Source organism: Podarcis gaigeae (assembly GCF_964106915.1).
Source record: "Podarcis gaigeae genome assembly, chromosome: 13".
Taxonomy (NCBI): Eukaryota; Metazoa; Chordata; class Lepidosauria; order Squamata; family Lacertidae; genus Podarcis; species Podarcis gaigeae.
Window position 1 is genome coordinate 55,025,774 of NC_139689.1, and position 18,386 is coordinate 55,044,159.

An 18,386-nucleotide genomic window follows, 5' to 3' on the forward strand; every position below is an offset into this window, starting at 1 on the left:
TGATGGGAGATATGAACGGAGTTGTCTCCACAAACATGGATAAAGCACAGAGACAAGTGATTTCTAAGGAAGGGAGACTACCAAAGACTTTTTTTGAAATGACTGAAACTATGGATTTGATTGACATCTGGAGAACAAGGAACCCTCTGGAGAGGGAGGGAACCTTCTTCTCTGAAGCAAAGATGACATGGACAAGAATTGACCAAATATGGGTTACTAGTAGCCTGGCGCCAAGAATAAAAAAAGTAGGAATCTGCCCAAAAACCTGCTCCGACCATAATGCTGTAAAGATGGAGATGAAACTAACAACAACTGGATCCTTTAGATGGAGAATGAATGACACCCTATTCAAAGATGAAGAGATTTACAAGAAGGCCCAAAAAGCAGTGAAAGATTATTTTGAGGTAAACTTGAGAACAGATGTGGAGAAAAGAATAATTTGGGACGCTAGCAAAGCCGTGATGAGAGGTTTTCTAATTCAACAGAATTCTATAAAGAGGAAAAAACAAAATGAGAGGAAAGAAAAAATCTTAGGAAAAATAAAAGAAGCAGAAAAGAAATTGAGGTCCAGACCAAAGTCTCAGGAGATTTTGAGAGAAATAAAGTATTATCAGACGCAATACATGGAACTGATGAACCAAGAAATAGAATGGAAAATAAAGCAGATGAGACAAAAGACATTTGAATCAGCAGACAAATGTGGGAAACTTCTGTCATGGCAACTGAAAAAAAGGCAGAAACTGAACACTGTGACAAGTTTAGAAATGGATGGAAAGATTATCCACAAACCCAACGAGATAAGTAATTGTTTTCAAAGCTTTTTTAGGAAACTGTATGCACAAGGGCCAGTAAATGAACAAGAAATAGAAGAATTTATTAGAAAATATGGTTTAACAAAAATTTCAGAACAAAGCAAAATGATTCTGAATGAAAAGATAACAGATCAGGAAATAGAGGGTGCCATTCAGAACATGCAATTGGGAAAATCTCCAGGACCAGACGGTTTGACTGCTAGATATTACAAAGCGTTGAAGGAATGGTTAATACAACCATTGAAGGAAGTTTGTAATGAAATTATGGAGGGGAAAAAGGCACCTGAATCGTGGAAAGAGGCTTTCATCTCACTTATACCGAAAACAGAGACTGAAAAGAACCAGGTTAAAAACTACCGCCCTATATCCTTACTTAATGTGGATTATAAAATTTTTGCAGACATTTTGGCAAAAAGACTAAAAAAAGTGCTGATAGGGGAGATTCATAAAGATCAAGCTGGCTTTCTCCCAGGGAGACATATGTCAGACAATGTGAGGAACATTATAGACATTTTGGAGTTATTAGAAGTTGACATTAACTGAAAGGCGGTTTTGATTTTTGTGGATGCGGAGAAAGCCTTTGACAACATTTGTTGGAGTTTTATGATGAAGAATCTCCAAGGGATGGGGGTAGGCCAAGGTTTTGAAAACGGTATAGGTGCAATATATTCTAAACAAAAAGCAAAGCTAATAGTGAACAATGTGGTAACAGAAGAAATACCTATAGAAAAAGGTACACGACAGGGGTGCCCAATATCCCCTTTGCTTTTTATATCTGTCCTGGAGGTTTTGTTAAACATGATTAGAAAGGATCAGTTGGTTAAAGGAATACAGGTCGGAGCTAAACATTATAAATTAAGGGCATTTGCAGATGACTTAGTGTTAACGTTGCAACAGCCAGATACTAGTACCAAAAGAGCATTAGAATTAATTGAGATATTTGGTCAAGTAGCAGGATTTAAACTGAATAAACAGAAAACGAAAGTGTTGGAAAAAAATTTAACAATGGAAGAAAAAGAGAGATTTCAGAGTGAAACTGGTTTGGAAATAATGAAAAAGTGAAATACCTAGGGGTGAATTTAACATCTAAGAATGTGAACTTATTTAAAGACAATTATGAAAAATGTTGGACAGAAGTTAAGAAAGATCTAGAAATATGGTCTAGGCTGAGACTTTCCTTGTTAGGCCGAATTGCTGTTATCAAGATGAACGTATTGCCTAGAATGTTATTCTTATTTCAGACCTTACAGATTCTAGACAAGATGGATTGCTTCAAGAGGTGGCAGAAAGATATATCTAAATTTGTCTGGCAGGGCAAAAAGCCCAGAATAAAATTTAAGATCTTAACTGATGCAAAAGATAGAGGGGGTTTTGCCCTGCCGGACTTAAGACTCTATTATGAATCAGCGGCTTTTTGCTGGTTGAAACACTGGCTACTCCTTGAAGACACAGACATTTTGGACTTAGAAGGGTATGACTTTGGTTGGCATGCATATCTATGGTATGACAAGGTAAAGGTGCATAAAGGCTTTAAAAACCATATTATTAGGAAAGCTTTGTATAATGTTTGGATTCGATATAAAGATTTGTTGGAAAGTAAAACCCCTAGGTGGCTGTCACCAATGGAAGCCAAGGCGGTGAAAAAATTAAACATGGAACCTAACTGACCAAAATATTGTGAAATCCTAGAACAAGATGGTGAAAAGTTTAAACTCCAGAGTCATGAGAAGCTAAAGTTTAAAGTTCGAGATTGGTTACATTACTATCAGATAAATGAGACATTTAAGCAGGACAGGAAATTAGGATTTCAGAAGGAGAGGTCAAAGTTAGAAACAGAACTGCTAGAACCCAATACTAAGAATCTATCTAGAATGTATAACTTGCTGTTGAAATGGAATACACAGGAGGAAACGCTTAAATCAGCTATGATTAAATGGGCACAGGATATCGGTCATGACATTATGTTTGCTGACTGGGAACAGTTATGGACCACCGGCATTAAGTTTACGGCATGTAGTGCCTTAAAAGAGAACATAATGAAAATGATCTATAGGTGGTACATGACCCCAGTCAAGCTTGTAAAAATCTACCATTTGCCCAATAATAAATGTTGGAAATGTAATGAGTCTGAAGGTACCTTCTATCATCTTTGGTGGACCTGCCCAAAGATCAAAGCCTTTTGGGAAATGATCTATAATGAAATTAAAAAAGTCCTTAAGTGGACATTTATAAAGAAACCGGAGGCTTTTCTCTTGGGCATGGTCGGCCAGTTGGTGCCAAGGAAGGATAGGACTTTTTTTATGTATGCGACCACAGCAGCAAGGATCCTGTTGGCAAAGTATTGGAAGATGCAAGAACTACCCACTCTGGAAGAATGGCAGACAAAGGTGATTGACTTTATGGGACTGGCAGAGATGACCGGCAGAATCCGTGACCAGGGGAAAGAGACAGTGGAAGAGGACTGGAAGAAATTTAAAATATATCTTTAAAATTGTTGTAAAATTGAGGACTGACAAGATGTCTAGGGGTAAGAAATAGAGAATTACAGCTGTAAACATTAACATTAAGGAAATTTAAAGAAAACTACTAGAGAAATTGACTGAAGGGTTGCTAAAGAGTTGTAAAACAAGGATGCAGTGAAAGGGAGGTATGGGGAAGTCATGTTTTAAATGTTTTTTATATGTTTTTGTTTTGTGTTTTGTTTGTCTTTTTGTTAAAAAACCAATAAAAATTACTATAAAAAAAAATACAGATAAGATTTGCAAGTAGCAAAAAGGTGGTCTAGCCCTTCACCATTCTTAGTTTCCTTATGTTTCAGTTCTAACGTGTATTTAGTGCAGTGGTCCTCAGGCCTGATCCTGCCAGGCCATTTTGGGGTAACCGCATTCACCTTTCTTGGGCTTATCAGCGTAGCAAAGTTCACGGAAGAATCTTCCTTTGGATTAAATATAGAAATGCTAAGAAATAATAATATGTCAAATGATTAACAGGTGGCCAGCACCACTCACCTGTCCAGGTGACCTGTGGAGGGTGGGTCACTTCTGGATCTTGCCTTCCAGCAGGATCTTTTCCCACCCCTGGTTTAGCAATTGCGAGTTCAGCAATAAGAGATGCATTGGGATGCTGGCTATGTGAATAGGTAATGTGGAAGGGGATGAAAAACCTAATGTATATGAAATATAGATGTGACCCCACTCCCCACGAAGGGTTACAGTTAGCCGCTTGGGAGTCCTCCTAGATCCATTACTGTCACCACAGCAGGCACAACAGTAAGGCTGCCTTCCACCAACTGCAGCTGGTGTCTATGTCTGGGTGGAGATATCCTGGCTTCAGTGATCTGTACTCTCATAAGCTCAGGCTGCATTGTAGCAATGTGTTATATGCTGGGCTGACTTTAGAGACAGTTCAAAATCCATGGCTAGTGTAGAATTCTGCAGACAGATTATCAACAGACAGCAGATGATTCAAACATACAGTACCAATTCTGGGCCAGCTATGCTGGCTGTCGATTCATCTCCAGGTCCAAACATGGCTCAGGACAGCAGTCCCTCATGCACTGCTTTGTCAGGGACCTCAAAACCATCAGATGCCCTTACTTACTTATTGCATTTATATCCCACTTTTCCTCCAAGGAGCTCAAGGTGACTTACATACTTCTCCTCCCCATTTTATCCTCATAGCAGCTATGTGAGGTAGGTTAGGCTAAGAGTGAGTAACTGGCCAAGATCACTCAGCGAACCTCAAGGCACTGCAGGGGGTTGGACTACATGAGCCTTGGGGTCCCTTCCATCTCTACAATTCTTTGATTCTTCCAAGAGAAAGTGAATGGGCCTTTTTAGCGGCAGCCCCTTATTTGTGGAATTCTCTCCCCAGGGAGGTTTGCTGGGCACAAACACAGACATCTTTCAGCACAAAGTGAAGACATTCCTATTCTCCCAGGAACTGGAGTGATAATACTGCTATGGTCTTTGCATCTATTTTAACTAGGAGGTTTGGTGATCCCCTTGTGTTGTGAGAAGGAAAGAGTTTGCTACAAACTAGTCCTTTTTAGTATTGGTATCATTGGTTCCAATTCTTGCTACAAAGCAGCATTTTTTCTTTAATGTATGAGTTGCTTTGAGACTTATCATAAAAAGAAACAGTTTAAATAAATAAATAAATAATAGAATCTAGAAAGAAAATTGTATGCACCGTGAATTCCATCCATGTTTGACATAATACTATTTGGCTCCCATCAGCCCCAGCTAGCATGGCCAATGGCCAGGGATGATGGGACTTGTAGTTTAGCAACATCTAGGTTCCTCCCATACCTGATTTAATCTTGGCCAAGATTGAAAACTGCTTGGTTATATCTTGTGAGCATGGTTTACTTTAAATACAAACACACCAAATTAAGACTGAAACCCAAATTATTCTGCTCTCTCCTGGAAAGAGCAACTGCAGGTATTGCTCTGTTCCAATTGCCCTCTTGACTCCTGCAGCGGAAAAGGCCTGCCTTTCAAGCCAACTTCTGTGCCTACTAGAACGACCTTATCTTTCCTGCAGCAGCCTTCTGATAGATGTAAAAGCTAGACAAAACTATATCACAGAGAAAACAAGGGCCTGAGAGTTATCTCAGAAGAAGCAGACTGAGAGTGCCCCCCAATGGACTCAGCACAACACAGCAACTCTAAACTATAAGAACATAACAAGAGCCTGCTGGATGAGGTCAATGTTCCCTTCAGGTCAGCATCCTGTTCTCACAGTGGCCACCCAGGTGCCTCTTCCGGGAAGCACACAAGCAGGGTTTTAGCGCAAGAGCCCTCTCCCTCCGTGTAGTTTCCAGTAACTGGCATCCAAAAGCATTGCTGCCATCTGAGCACAGCCATCATGGCTAGTAGCCATTGAGAGCCCTTTCCTCCACGAACCTGCCCAATTCCCTTTTAAAGCCATCGAAGTTGGTGGCCATCGCTGTCATCTCATTCATGTAGGAATGAGTTCCACAGTTTAGCTATGTGATACATAAAGAAGCACTTCATTTTATGTGTCCTGCAGCTTCCAACACTCAGCTTCATTTGGTGTCCATGAGTTATAGTGTTATGAGAGAGGGAGAATAACTTTCCAGTCCACTTCCTCCATGCCATGCATCATTTTATAAACTTCTATCATGTCACTTACTTGCCTTTACCCTAAACTAATAAGTTTCAAGCAAATTGTCCTTTAAGTTCTCTCTGTTCAAGAGACACAGAGTCCTCCACCTATCTGACAGTGTCTCCAATAATGGTGGTGAACAACAAACCAGGATGCAAAATTTCAAGTCACCTGATTGCCAACAGGGACCAGTAATTACTGAATTCTGCCAGTGAAGGTTGGCTGCTCCTATGCTTAATTAGCATTATTTGTTGCTGTTTGGCAGTACAGCACAAGGACTGCCAGCCATCTTCCCTGAATAAAGGTGCACCTGGTTGGCTGTCTTGTCTCAGAAGTGGAGCCAGGAGGCAATTGCTGCTCAGCAGAGGAGGAGTCATTCAAGGCAGCAACCTAACTGGGATTCTGTAGTTTGAAATGGGGACCTCATGCGGCTGGAACCTGAGCCCAGGGAACTCACTTTGTAAGCTATGTGTACTCATTTATCAGCAGCCATTCTTCCACCTGACTGCCTCAGGAGGAGACGGAAGGCTCACTCTGTTGTCTCAGTTATCACCAAATGCCATTCAACAAGGCATCTACAAGTGGTCATTCTACAAGGTCATTATGGAACTGGAAACTTTTGGAACTGAAAGTTCTTTGTTTTGCTGTTCCACAGCCTGAAAACTGTATTGATAGATTAATATATATAGACACAGCCGTACCTTGGAAGTCGAACAGAATCTGATACGGAAGTCTGTTCAACTTCCAAAACGTTTGGAAACCAGAGCATGGCTTCTGATTGGCTTCAGGAAGCTCCTGTAGCCAATCAGAAGCTGTGGAAGCCCAAATGGACATTCGGCTTCCAAAAATAGTTCACAAACTGGAACAATCACTTCCGGGTGTGCGGCATTCAGGAGCCAAAACAATTCAAAATTAAGGTGTTCAAAAACCAAGATACGACTGTACATATACACAAACGTGCACCCTTCAATCATATTCCCAGGGTCATTTATGCAAAGAAGAAAGCAATTAAAATGTAAATACTGGCTAAGAACCGCAAGCCTGGTTTGCACATCACTTTAAAGCTATGGTTTATAGTAAACACGCTGAACATGTGCTTCACCCCTTTTCCACTCCTTCAGCATGCCAGGAAGAAAGGAACCAAATACTGGCTTTGCATTAAGTGCAAATCAGGGCTCATTATTTGTTTCCCCCAAACAAACCTTGCCGTACTGCTCATGTTTCCTTTCAGGTGGAAACAAACCACAACCGCTGGTTTACACATCACACAAAGCCAGTCTTTGGTTTGTTTCTTCCCTGGCATGCTGAAGGAAGAAAGGAGGGGAGCAAATCACCTTAAACCACAACTTATTTTAAACTATGGATTAAAGTGCCATGTGAACTGTGCCACAAAAACATAAAAGCAGCAAAAGACAAGCAACAGGATTAAAATTATATCCAAAAATCTGGAGGAAATGAAGTGGTCTTTGCTTGGCACTCAAAGGATCAGCAAAGGGAGACTCTCTGCGGAATGGTCTAAACACCTGAGGTACCAGCACCAGGAAGCCACTCACCTTACCTCAGAAGCTGTCAACTGAAGACACTAATGTACGGGTACATATGGAATCAGGTGTGCTAGTCCCAAGGCAGGAAGAGTTTTAAAGGTAAATCAAATCCCCCCTTTTGTATTGTGCCTATTAGCTTGTAAGCATGAAAGAAGATACCGTCCGGTTTTCTTAGCTTCACACAGTGCAAAGAAAATCTTAGGGACTTTATGAACAACACCGCTTATGTCTCAGAGGCACAAATGGGAATTCCAGAATACATCATCAGCTCTGAGACTGGCAGCCAGTGCAGAGCCTCTGGCTTGACCAGGTCTGGTATTAATCCCAGGAGCTTCTGCTCTTGCATGTTCAACAGAACAGGTTAAAAAAACATTAAAACCTGTTCCTCTTCTAGCTCCAATGCGAAACATTTATCTAGTTCCAGTTAGAAAGCTTCTTCCCAGGTCTGGATCCAACTACAACCAGCGACAGTCCAGGCCCTGCCCTGATACAGTCTGCATATGAAGCCACACAGCCTGGAGAAACAGCCAAGATGCACATTGTTCTCTCTCAAGCTGGACCACGGGTCCCTGGCAGGTGGAAACTATCACTGATAACCCCAAACACCAGGCAGATATCCTAACAAATAACACAGACAGTCACAGGCTTACACACAGCCATGCTGTAAAAAGTACCAAATTAATTCGGAAGTGCATGAAGTCCGCTGGCTGTTAGTATCACATCGTAATACAACTGACCCATGTATAAGTTGTACAACTAAAGAGAAAATTGATGCAAAGCAAGAAAGACTCACAAGGCACTAAAGGACATCCTAGAGGAGAAGACAGAGAAGGAAGCTATGCCATCAGAGCTAAAACCTCTGCCCTTAATATGTAGATTATTTCCTTAAGTATTATGTGTGCATGGGCATGTATTTTCCACAGAATCATCAAATTTGAGGGGACGTCAAGAGTAGTCCAACCCCCTGAATCCCTGACAGGTGGCCATCCAGTCTCTCTTTAAAAACCTTCAGTGAAGGAGAGTCCACTACCTTCTGAGCATGACAGTTCCACTATCAAACAGCCGTTACCCTCAGAAAGTTCTTCCTTAGTCTTTTAATTTGACTCCGCAGCAGCAGAAAACAAGCTGGCTCCATCTTGGCAGGAGGGTGCTCTGTTTGTCCTGGCCCAGTGTAGAAACCAAACTGGCTGCTATGGAAGTATCCACTGCATTTTCACACAGGCCACAGAGGATGGTGAGCCCCCTCCGAGAGGGCTTGCAGTGGAAGAACAGACTGCTGTGCCCCTTTGCCACCATCCCATTGAGTTTCTGCACTAGACAAGCTAACATTCATTCTGTACACCCAGCACGGAATCATGGCAGGCTTGCAGCAGGTAGACAGAGAGATCGGCTCCTCTGCTGCCAAACAGCTGCATTTCCATGCTGGCCACAGATAAGTCCCTTCCTACGTGGCCAACACAGAAAGAAAGTGAGCTAGTGTAGGAGACAGGGAGCACTCCATATAAATTCTATCAGCCCATTGGGCTTCTAACCTGCATTTTTATTTTTATTTTTTAGGCTGAAAGGTAGTAACTTTTTTGGGGGGGTGTGTGACTAACTTAAAAGGCTGCAGTAATACATCCACTTATTTCCTGGGGATGCGACTAGCTCAGACACAATTCAAATGCAACATTGCATGTGTAAGGAAATGCGCCATGGCAAGATTCCAGTTTCACATTTAAATTGGGCTCTGAGCTGTTACACATGAAGCATTAGCATGTGTAGTGCATTAGTCACAGATCCCTCCATGCCTCTGCACCAGTGAAACAACTTGGGTTTAAATGAGAAATATGGAAGACCACCAAGGTATGTTTTTCCTAAATGCCCCATGTCACATTTAATATTGGGCCTCACTCGTATCCAAGGTTCACATGGAACAAATGGCAGTAATCGACCAATGAACATGGGGTGGGTAAGAGGGACCCAGCCAGCAGCAGTTTCCATCCACCTGGAAATTGGAACATTCTCCCCAGTCCTTTACACAAAATCAAGACCTTATATGGGATCACATAAACCAGCGAGGGGGGCAGGGGATGCCAGAAACAACTTTTGGAGCAAGGGTTTAATAGCTCATGCTTACCTCAGGTTCAGTTTGCGGTCTTCATCACTGCCAACCTCCAGCTGAAGGGGAAAGAACAAGAAGCATTAAGCATTAAAGGCTCAAAATAATATGATTCAAAAGGTTTTCGTGCAAGTTTTAAAAATAGCTTCAATAAAATAATAGCATGCATACATTTTATTGCCTTATCATCACATGCTTTCTCCAAAGAGCTTAAGAGGGGCATACATGCCACCCCTTCCCTATTTCCCCCCAACAACCCTGAGAGGTAGGTTAGGGAGACAGAGAAGCCAGGTCACCCAAGCAAACTTCATAGCTGACTGAAGTGCCGAGTTCACAACCTCAGCACAACTTCACACTGGCTTTGTTGCTTCATTTAGTAATATGAAAAGGGAAATAATATGTTACAGGTTTCAGGGGACAAGGACTAGATCTTTGCCTCTCTTTTAGGGCTGAAAGCTATAATTACAAGTGTTTAATGGTTACTGTATTTGTAAAAAAACCCAATAAAAATGTGTTGGTTTCCCCCCAAAAAAGCTTTAATCACCAGATTAACCTAATGAAGATAACAGGAAAGAGAGAGAGAGGCTAAAAGATTGAGGTTGAATCTTGACAAGACAGAAGTACAGTGGTACCTCGGGTTACATACGCTTCAGATTACAGATGCTTCAGGTTACAGACTCGGCTAAGCCAGAAATAGCACCTTGGGTTAAGAACTTTGCTTCAGGATGAGAACAGAAATTGCGCGGCAGCAGCAGGAGGCCCCATTAGCTAAAGTGGTACCTCAGGTTAAGAACAGTTCCCAGTTAAGGGACCTCCAGAATGAATTAAATTCTTAACCCGAGGTACCACTGTGCTGTTTTGGGGGGGACAGGGGGCAAACAGGTGTGGAGGACTCCCTGGTCCTGAATGGGGTAACTGTGCCCCTAAAGGACCAGGTGCGCAGCCTGGGAGTCATTCTGGACTCACAGCTGACCATGGAGGCGCAGGTCATTTCTGTATCCAGGGCAGCTGTTTATCAGCTCCATCTGGTACGCAGGCTGAGACCCTACCTGCCCGCAGACTGTCTCACTAGAGTGGTGCATGCTTTGGATGCTCTCACTTTGACTACTGCAATGCACCTTTGAAGGTGACCCAGAAACAACAACTAATCCTGAATGCGGCAGCTAGACTGGTGACTGGGAGTGGCCGCCAAGACCATATAACATTGGTCCTGAAAGATATACATTGGCTCCCAATATGTTTCCGAGCACAATTCAAAGTGTTGGTGCTGACCTTTAAAGCTCTAAACAGCCTCGGCCCAGTATACCTGAAGGAGCATACCCACCCCCTATCGTTCTGCCTGGACATTGAGGTCCAGCTCCAAGGGCCTTCTGGCAGTTCCCTCCCTGCAAGAAGTGAGGTTACAGGGAACCAGGCAAAGGGCCTTCTCGGTGGTGGCACCTGCCTGTGGAACACCCTCCCATCAGATGTCAAGGAAATAAACATCTATCTAACTTTTAGAAGACATCTGAAGGCAGCCCTGTTTAGGGAAGTTTTTAATGTTTGATGTTTTGTTGTGTTTTTAATATTCTGTTGGGAGCCGCCCATAGTGACTGGGGAAATCCAGCCAGATGGGCGGGGTAAAATAAATGAATAAATAAATACATACATACATACTACTACTACTACTATTATGATGATGGTGTCTTACTGGAATAGGGACTGAAAAGGAAACAAATATAGATGGCCTTTCCTAAGTGGCAGCCTGTGTTTTGATTTCATAGGTTTCCTAACCCTAGCTGGTTCCAAGGAATGGTCTTAAGGCACAAGAGGCCGCTAGTTGCTGACGTCAACAGGACTGGAGCTGGTCAGTGCCTGCAAACCACATGCAACCAATATGAATGTATTATTAAGGAAATCTTCCATTTAATATTTCAAAAAGGCACCTATATGGAGGTTTGGTTATATGCACTTTAAAATTTTACAGATGAACCAATTAAGAGCTTTAGAAAGCAGCTATATATCATTTCATTCCAGTTACATTTTTATCCTCCTCTGATCAAAGCAAGCTGTCTAAAAAAACACATGCTGTCTTTTGGAATCCAATCACTAGGCTGCTCTAAATAAAATCCAATCACTAGGATACTTTGAATGACAGATGAGAGGCAAGAGGTGCTCCCCCAGCCCTGCCAGCATCTTACACAATAGGCAACCTAAAGATAGCAGAGAAGAAACATGAATGAGTTGCAACAAACCCAACACACCACTCACAAGCACAGAAATTTAATCCCAATAACTACAATCAGGATTATTCCCAATATACTACTGTGTAAATGGGATCACAATGAGTTCGTGTTTTTCTCTCAGCAAAACTGCCAAATGTAGGGCATTTAAAACTGAAGCTCTGTACACTGGTGGAAACTCCTATGCACACTCACCCTGAAAGTAAGGCCCATTGAACACAGTGGGAGTTACTTCTGAGGAAACATGCACAGATTGCACTGATGAAAACCACAGATCAAGCTCAACAAGCAGGCAAGTCTTTTCCTTGTTGAAGGTAGACTAGCACCAAAGCTAACCGTGGAATGCAACCATACAAACTTTTTTGGGCCCAACTAGTATTCAGGAGCCACCTGGAGATGGGGGGAGGGGGGGATCAACCAGATCCTGGATGTGGAAAATGAGTTTTTTAACCTGAAAGCTTGGATCTGAGAATATCCCACAACCCACACAATATAGTGGCAGGTGGCAGATCAGGTGAATAAGACCAAGTGTGTAGAATATGGTGGGTGCTTTTCTTGTCTGTCCCACTCCCTCCACATCGCCTCCCATGGGCCAAATGTCGGTTCTAAGCTCTTCAAGGCATCCCTTGGCTGGCCAGTTAACTACAGCGCCTTACATGGGCTAAGCCTCACAAGTAGAAAATGAGCTCTCTAGGCTAGAAATTTCTTGCCCCATTTCTGGCTTTCTTTTCTACTTCCAGGCAAGTTTTAAGGGTGTTTAGAAATAAAAATAAAAACATTTCACAACGTCACAGCAAATATGACATCATCGCGCGATCCATCCTACCGCTTCCTTCCCTCGCGCACATCAACTTTTCTAAGGGCTGCAATGTATTACAAGCCGATGGCCCGAGCCCCGCGAAGGCGCCGGGGGGCTGCGGGAAGGAAGGGGCGGCTGCCCCGAATGGTTTCCCAGCGAGCGGCTCGGGCGCCCCTTGCAGGGTCTCCTGGAAGAGGACGGGGCCTGGAGGAAAGGGGCCAGCGCGGGCCGGGGCAGAGAAGAGGGGAGGCCGGGCCGGGAGAAGCCCCAGGCTGGCGAAGCGAGGCCACGCTGCGCGGAGGGGCTGCTCGGGGCCTCCCGGCTCCGGCCAAGGCGGGTGAGGCCCGCGGGGCTGGCGTGGCCGGCCGAAGGAGGAGCCCCTCACCTCGCTGGTGCTGGCCGAGGAGGAGGCGGCGCTGGGGGTGGGCGAGCGCTGCAGGGTCACCAGCGCCATGGCGGCGGCGAAGCCTCCTCCTCTTCTTCTTCTTCTTCTTGGTCCTCCTGCTCCTCCCGCGGCGGCTTCCCAGGCAAGGCCTCCGCCTCCGCCTCCGCCTCCGCCTCCTCTGGCGGGCGGAGCAGCGCAGGCGGCGCCCGGGATCCGCGAGGCGGAGAGAAGGACTGACACTCAGGAGGGGGAAGAGATGCCGCAGGGATATTATTTGATATTTGCTTGGGAATACGTTTTATTTCTCTTTCAATGCCAAGTCGCGAAAAGATTTTTATTTTTATTACGTATATGGGAAGTTGTGAGAGGATTCCGCCTCGCCCCCTCGAGAATATGCGAGGGGATTTTTGTTTTATTTTTGTCCATTTTTTTAATAGGAAACCTGACAGTTTACAGATAAAAATAAGAACAGTTAAACAGCTATAGAAATATATTTTACTTTATGGGGATATATGAAAGGATTTCATTTTTATTTTTTGCTTCACTGGGATAGCTGAAAGTATTTTTATTTCATTTTTATTTCATAGGAACGTGAAAGGAATTTTATTTTATTTCTAATTTTTATGGGAATAGGTGAAAAGATTTTAACGTTATTTTTATTGATTTTTTTTATTGAAGTAAGAAAAATTAGAAAAGCATACACCACAGGAACTAATATATAATAATAATAAACCCACCAAAAGTTACCCCAACAATAAAGATCCCCACCTCAACCACTTGTTTCTTTTTTTTAAATATCCTTTAAGGCTAGGAAGAATGCACCAGATTACAATCATAGGATTATAGAATTGTGGAGTTGGAAGGGACCCCAATGGTCCAAGCCCCTGCAATGCAGGAATCTCAGCTATAGCATCCCTGACAGACGGCCGTCCAACCTCTGCTTCAAGGCAGGAGAGTCCACAGCCTCCCAAAGGAGACCGTTCCACTGTTGAACAGCTCTTACTGTCAGAAAGTTCTTCCTGATGTTTAGTCAAAATCTCCTTTCTTGTAAATTGAATCCATTGGTTTGAGTCATACCCTCCAAAGCAGGAGAAAACAAGCTTGTTCCCTCTTCCATGTGGCAGGATATTTGAAGATGGCTATCATATCTCCTCTTAGTCTCCTCTTTTCCAGGTAACATTAACCTGGTGTGTCAATATAATTTGTTCACATTCTACATAAAAATGCACTGAAAGCTCAGTAGAATACTACTGTTAGCTCCCTTTAACCCGCTTGATTACCCAGAGAAGGTTAAAGTGCAGTACAGTAATTGGTCTCAAGAACCTGCCCCCAGTGAGTTTGTAGTTGCACAGATTGTGCACATTGTACAGAATGCCACAGCAACACCGTCCGTGCCAAGAGGGCTGGGCATCTACAGCTGCATGCACACCACACCAAAGGAGTTGCTGGGCTGTGAAAGTGTGAGGGGCCTGCAATGCTAAAAGCAAGAGACAGGCAAGTAATAGAGTAATTAATGTAATCGGCTTTGCTGAGTCTCCATAAAGTCCTTAGCCACTGAGGTCCTCAGGTGACCGACTTTCCTCCCTCATCCCAAAGGAGATAACTGATGGCAGAGACTCACCTGCAGGATTCACCTCTAAGGGCTGTAGCGATTGCAGCTAGTTGGGTTGAGCAGTTTCTCACAAACAAGCCCAAATGCCTAGCATTTATTAAATTTGTTAGCCACTTTTTTACCAATGTAACTCAAAGCAACTTACAACAATAAATAAATAACACATACATTAAAACACATACAACTCTTTATGCACCCTCCCTTTCCATGCACACAGACCTCATCTGGTCTCATAGTTCTGTTTCCTGGTCAAAGAACAGTGACAGAATGCTGGGAACAGACTTTTAAAAATACATAGTTGTTTGGTTCAAATCAAAATCCGTTTATTGTGAGGACCATGCCTGTGCACAAAAATCAACACTACAATAGTTAAAAATATTAAAATTCATTGCATACTATGCCAACAAAACCTTCTTCCCACAAAATAGAAAAGGAGGGAAAACGAGCAGCGAGTTAAACAGATGATGAAGGGGTCTTTACATTGTCGTCCATAAATCTTTCCCTGGCTTTCATGGCCTTAATCACAAAAACCGCTACCACATGGGTAATGCGTGGGTTTGCATCAACTAACAAAAATTTTACTCTATCTTCAGGACTGGTTATAGAGTTGGGTATAATTTGCAGCAATGCGTCTCTAAAGCCCGAGTAAATGGGGCAATAGAGGAAGTAATGTGTAAGATCCTCTTTAATTTTCATAAGGCAAGGACATAAACGATGTTCTACTGGGGTTTTTGTGTATCTACCGGTCAGATAAGCAGTTGGCAATGTTTGAAACCGTGCCATAGTGAAAGCTCTCCGAAGGGTGGGATCAGTGATCTCCACCAAGTAGTTGGCACAGATTTTGACTGCTTTTACTTGGGGGAACCAGTAGGAAAACCCAGAGTTTTTTATCTTGGTCTTTTTCAAAGATCCATTCCCAAACTTTATCAGGGCTCCACAATTTGAACTTTATCAGGGCTCCACAATTGGCTATATGCTGATGACATGGCGGTCATGGCACTCACTCGAAGGGGCCTACTCAGCATGCTGGAGGGGCTCGCAGCTTATTGTTCTCAAAACTCTCTAAAGATAAATTATGATAAAACAAAAATTGTGGTATTTACTAGAGCTCGCCACACATTTAGATGGTCTCTAGATGAACACAAAATTGAACAATGTCTCTTCTTTAAATATCTTGGTATCACTTTCCAAGCTACATCTAGCTGGCTTGCCCACTTCAAGACTGTAGCCCTTCTAACACGTAGGACAATTGGTGCTCTGCTCAGCTTTTTTTATTCGAGGGGAGGGCAACTGGTGACCCCGGCACTAAAAACTTTTGTTGGAAAAGTGATTCCCCAGATGTTCTACGGAGTAGAACTCTGGGGATGGAATCAGAAGCTGTTAGAATGGCTTGAAATCTTCCAAAATTTTTATCTCAGAAGAATTCTAGGCCTCCCTCAGAGTACTCCGGCAGCTCTCCTAAGAGTGGAAGTAGGATTACCTTCTGTGTCTGCCAGGGCCCACTTAAGATTCCTGCGTTTTTTCACCAACCTCATAGATGCCCCGAACACCTTATTGGCTAAACAAGCCTTTGTATCATTACAAAATAATACCACTTGGCATAAAAGCCTACTAGACATTCTATCCAGATACAACCTACCTGAGTTGTTTGGTTCATTCTTGGATACAAGAAAGGTTAAGGTAACCTATGAGCTGAATATAAATCTATTGCATAAACAAAACAACTTTAAAATGATAATGTTATAAAAGCTATCATAGCTCAGTTGCCAGTAGAGTCATCCCCATATGCAATGATGCAAACAAGCTGAATACATGTACCATATTGGCTTGAATATAAGCCGCACTTTCCCCCCAAATTCTGACCATGAAAAGTTAAAGTGTGGCTTATATTTGTGACCTTATGGTACACAACAAGGAGCACAGGGCAAACAGTGCCAGGAGCTTGGCAAAGCGTCGCCCACCCCGCATGTAGTCCCCCGTCCTCTCCCCAAGGCCGGGAAGGGGGAGAGCGAGGAAGGGGAAAGGCCACTGGCAACACAGCGTGGCTCCCCCCCCCCCCCAGTATGAAGCCAGGAGCAGCGAGGAATGGAGCGGCTTATATTCAGATATTTTTTCTTTCTTCCCCCTCCCCCTTCCAATTTTAAAGGTGCGGCTTATATTTAGGCCAATACGGTAGTTGTACAAATCAAGGAAAATAAAATAGCATGCAATTGTATTTCCCAAAGCCAGCTTGTACAGCCAGACATTTCAATGAATAAGCCTTATTCAGTGGTGGATAATTGATACAGAACACCAACTGGAGCATGAATCCTGAAGGTATAGGTATAGCGATTTTGATGATGTGCTGTGGTCAGATATAGCAGCCTCACATAGCACACATTACAGTAATCTAGCCTAGAGGTTATCTACACATGGACCACATATAGGGGTCAGGCTATCCCTGTCCAGGAACAGCCATAGCTTGCGAACCAGTCAAAGCTGAAGAAAAGCACTGCTAGCCACAGATGACCCTTGGGCCCCTAGTGACCAAGATGTATCCCTGGGGTGCAGCTCTGCCCTTGCTCCCTCAAAAGGAGTGCAGCCCCATCCAGAACAGGCAGCTTCCCATTTTCCCAAACATGGGAACCGTCCACCCAAAGAGCCTCTGTCTTCCCAGGATTCAAGCACAGCTGATTGGCCCTCCCTGCATGTAGACAACGGTCCAGAGCTTTGGCAGCCTCTCCTGATTCAGATGTTACAAACAAGTAAAGCTGTGTGTCATCAGCATCCTGGTGACACATTGCCCCAAAACTCCTGATGACGGCTCTCAAAGGCTTCATATACAGTGGTACCTCAGGTTAAGTATTTAATTCGTTCCGGAGGTCCATTCTTAACCTGAAACTGTTCTTAACCTGAAGCACCACTTTAGCTAATGGGGCCTCCCATTGCCGCCAGCCACACGATTTCTGTTCTTATCCTGAAGCAAAGTTCTTAACCTGAGGTACTATTTCTGGGTTAGCTGAGTCTGTAACCTGAAGCGTATGTAACGTGAGGCGTACGTAACCCGAGGTACCATTGTAGACGTTACAGAGCACTGGGGAGAGAACAGTACAACTGCCAGGGGGCTCAGGAAGACTCACCCACTGCTACTTTCTGGACATGTCCCTGGAGATACAAACTCAATCACTGTAATACAGTACCTTATTTATAATACGTATCCCCTAAATCAGTCCAGGAGGATACCATGTACATCAAAGGGTACTGAGAAACTGACTTCCGGGTAGCCGCACTATGGCGGACAGCTCTGTCAGACCCGACTTCACAGAGCGTCAGGGGCAGTGCTAAGATGAAGCACCACTCCAAAAAGCACCCCTCAGAGGGTTGTCTGAGGTGTTGAGAGGTCGTGCAATCCGTGAACAGCGGCACCAAAACTCCGATCCTTGCCCCAGTGCCGAAGGGCGTCGGGGGGGGGGGGGGAGCGGTGGAAGCCGGCGGATCAGGTGAAAACGCAACTCTCTGGAAATGAAGTCATGGGATATGTTCAAGAGATATTTACAAAAATGTAACAGTGATATAACATCTATGGCAGCGTTCGACCCTTGTGACCCTTGCGTAAAGTAAATATTAAGAAATAAGGAAAAATGGTACAACATGTTGTAAGAAAGTATTAGAAAATATATTAAGAGGAAGCTAATAATTAGTACATTCAATATTACAAATGTTAATTCATTGGGAAATGATGGGAATTTTACTTTATTTTATCTTATTTTATCTTAGTTTAGTTAGAAAATATGTGGAAAGA

At 43.4% G+C, this 18,386-nt stretch overlaps 1 protein-coding gene across 2 annotated transcripts in view; it reads right to left on the bottom strand.

The window, feature by feature from the left end:
* Positions 1-13,418, bottom strand: part of SSH1 (slingshot protein phosphatase 1) — a 53,488-nt gene extending 40,070 nt beyond the window's left edge. Inside the window, exons 1-2 of one of the 2 annotated variants that reach the window (XM_083710094.1) lie at positions 12,994-13,418; positions 9,606-9,646 (exon numbers count right to left, since the gene is read on the bottom strand). In XM_083710094.1, coding sequence (XP_083566220.1) covers positions 9,606-9,646; positions 12,994-13,062 — 110 coding nt within the window. In that variant the 5' untranslated portion in view covers positions 13,063-13,418. Of the gene's footprint in view, positions 1-9,605; positions 9,647-12,465; positions 12,594-12,993 lie in introns of those variants that run through there. The other variant, XM_083710096.1, reaches the window with a different exon arrangement.
* Between the last annotated feature and the right edge of the window lie 4,968 nt (positions 13,419-18,386).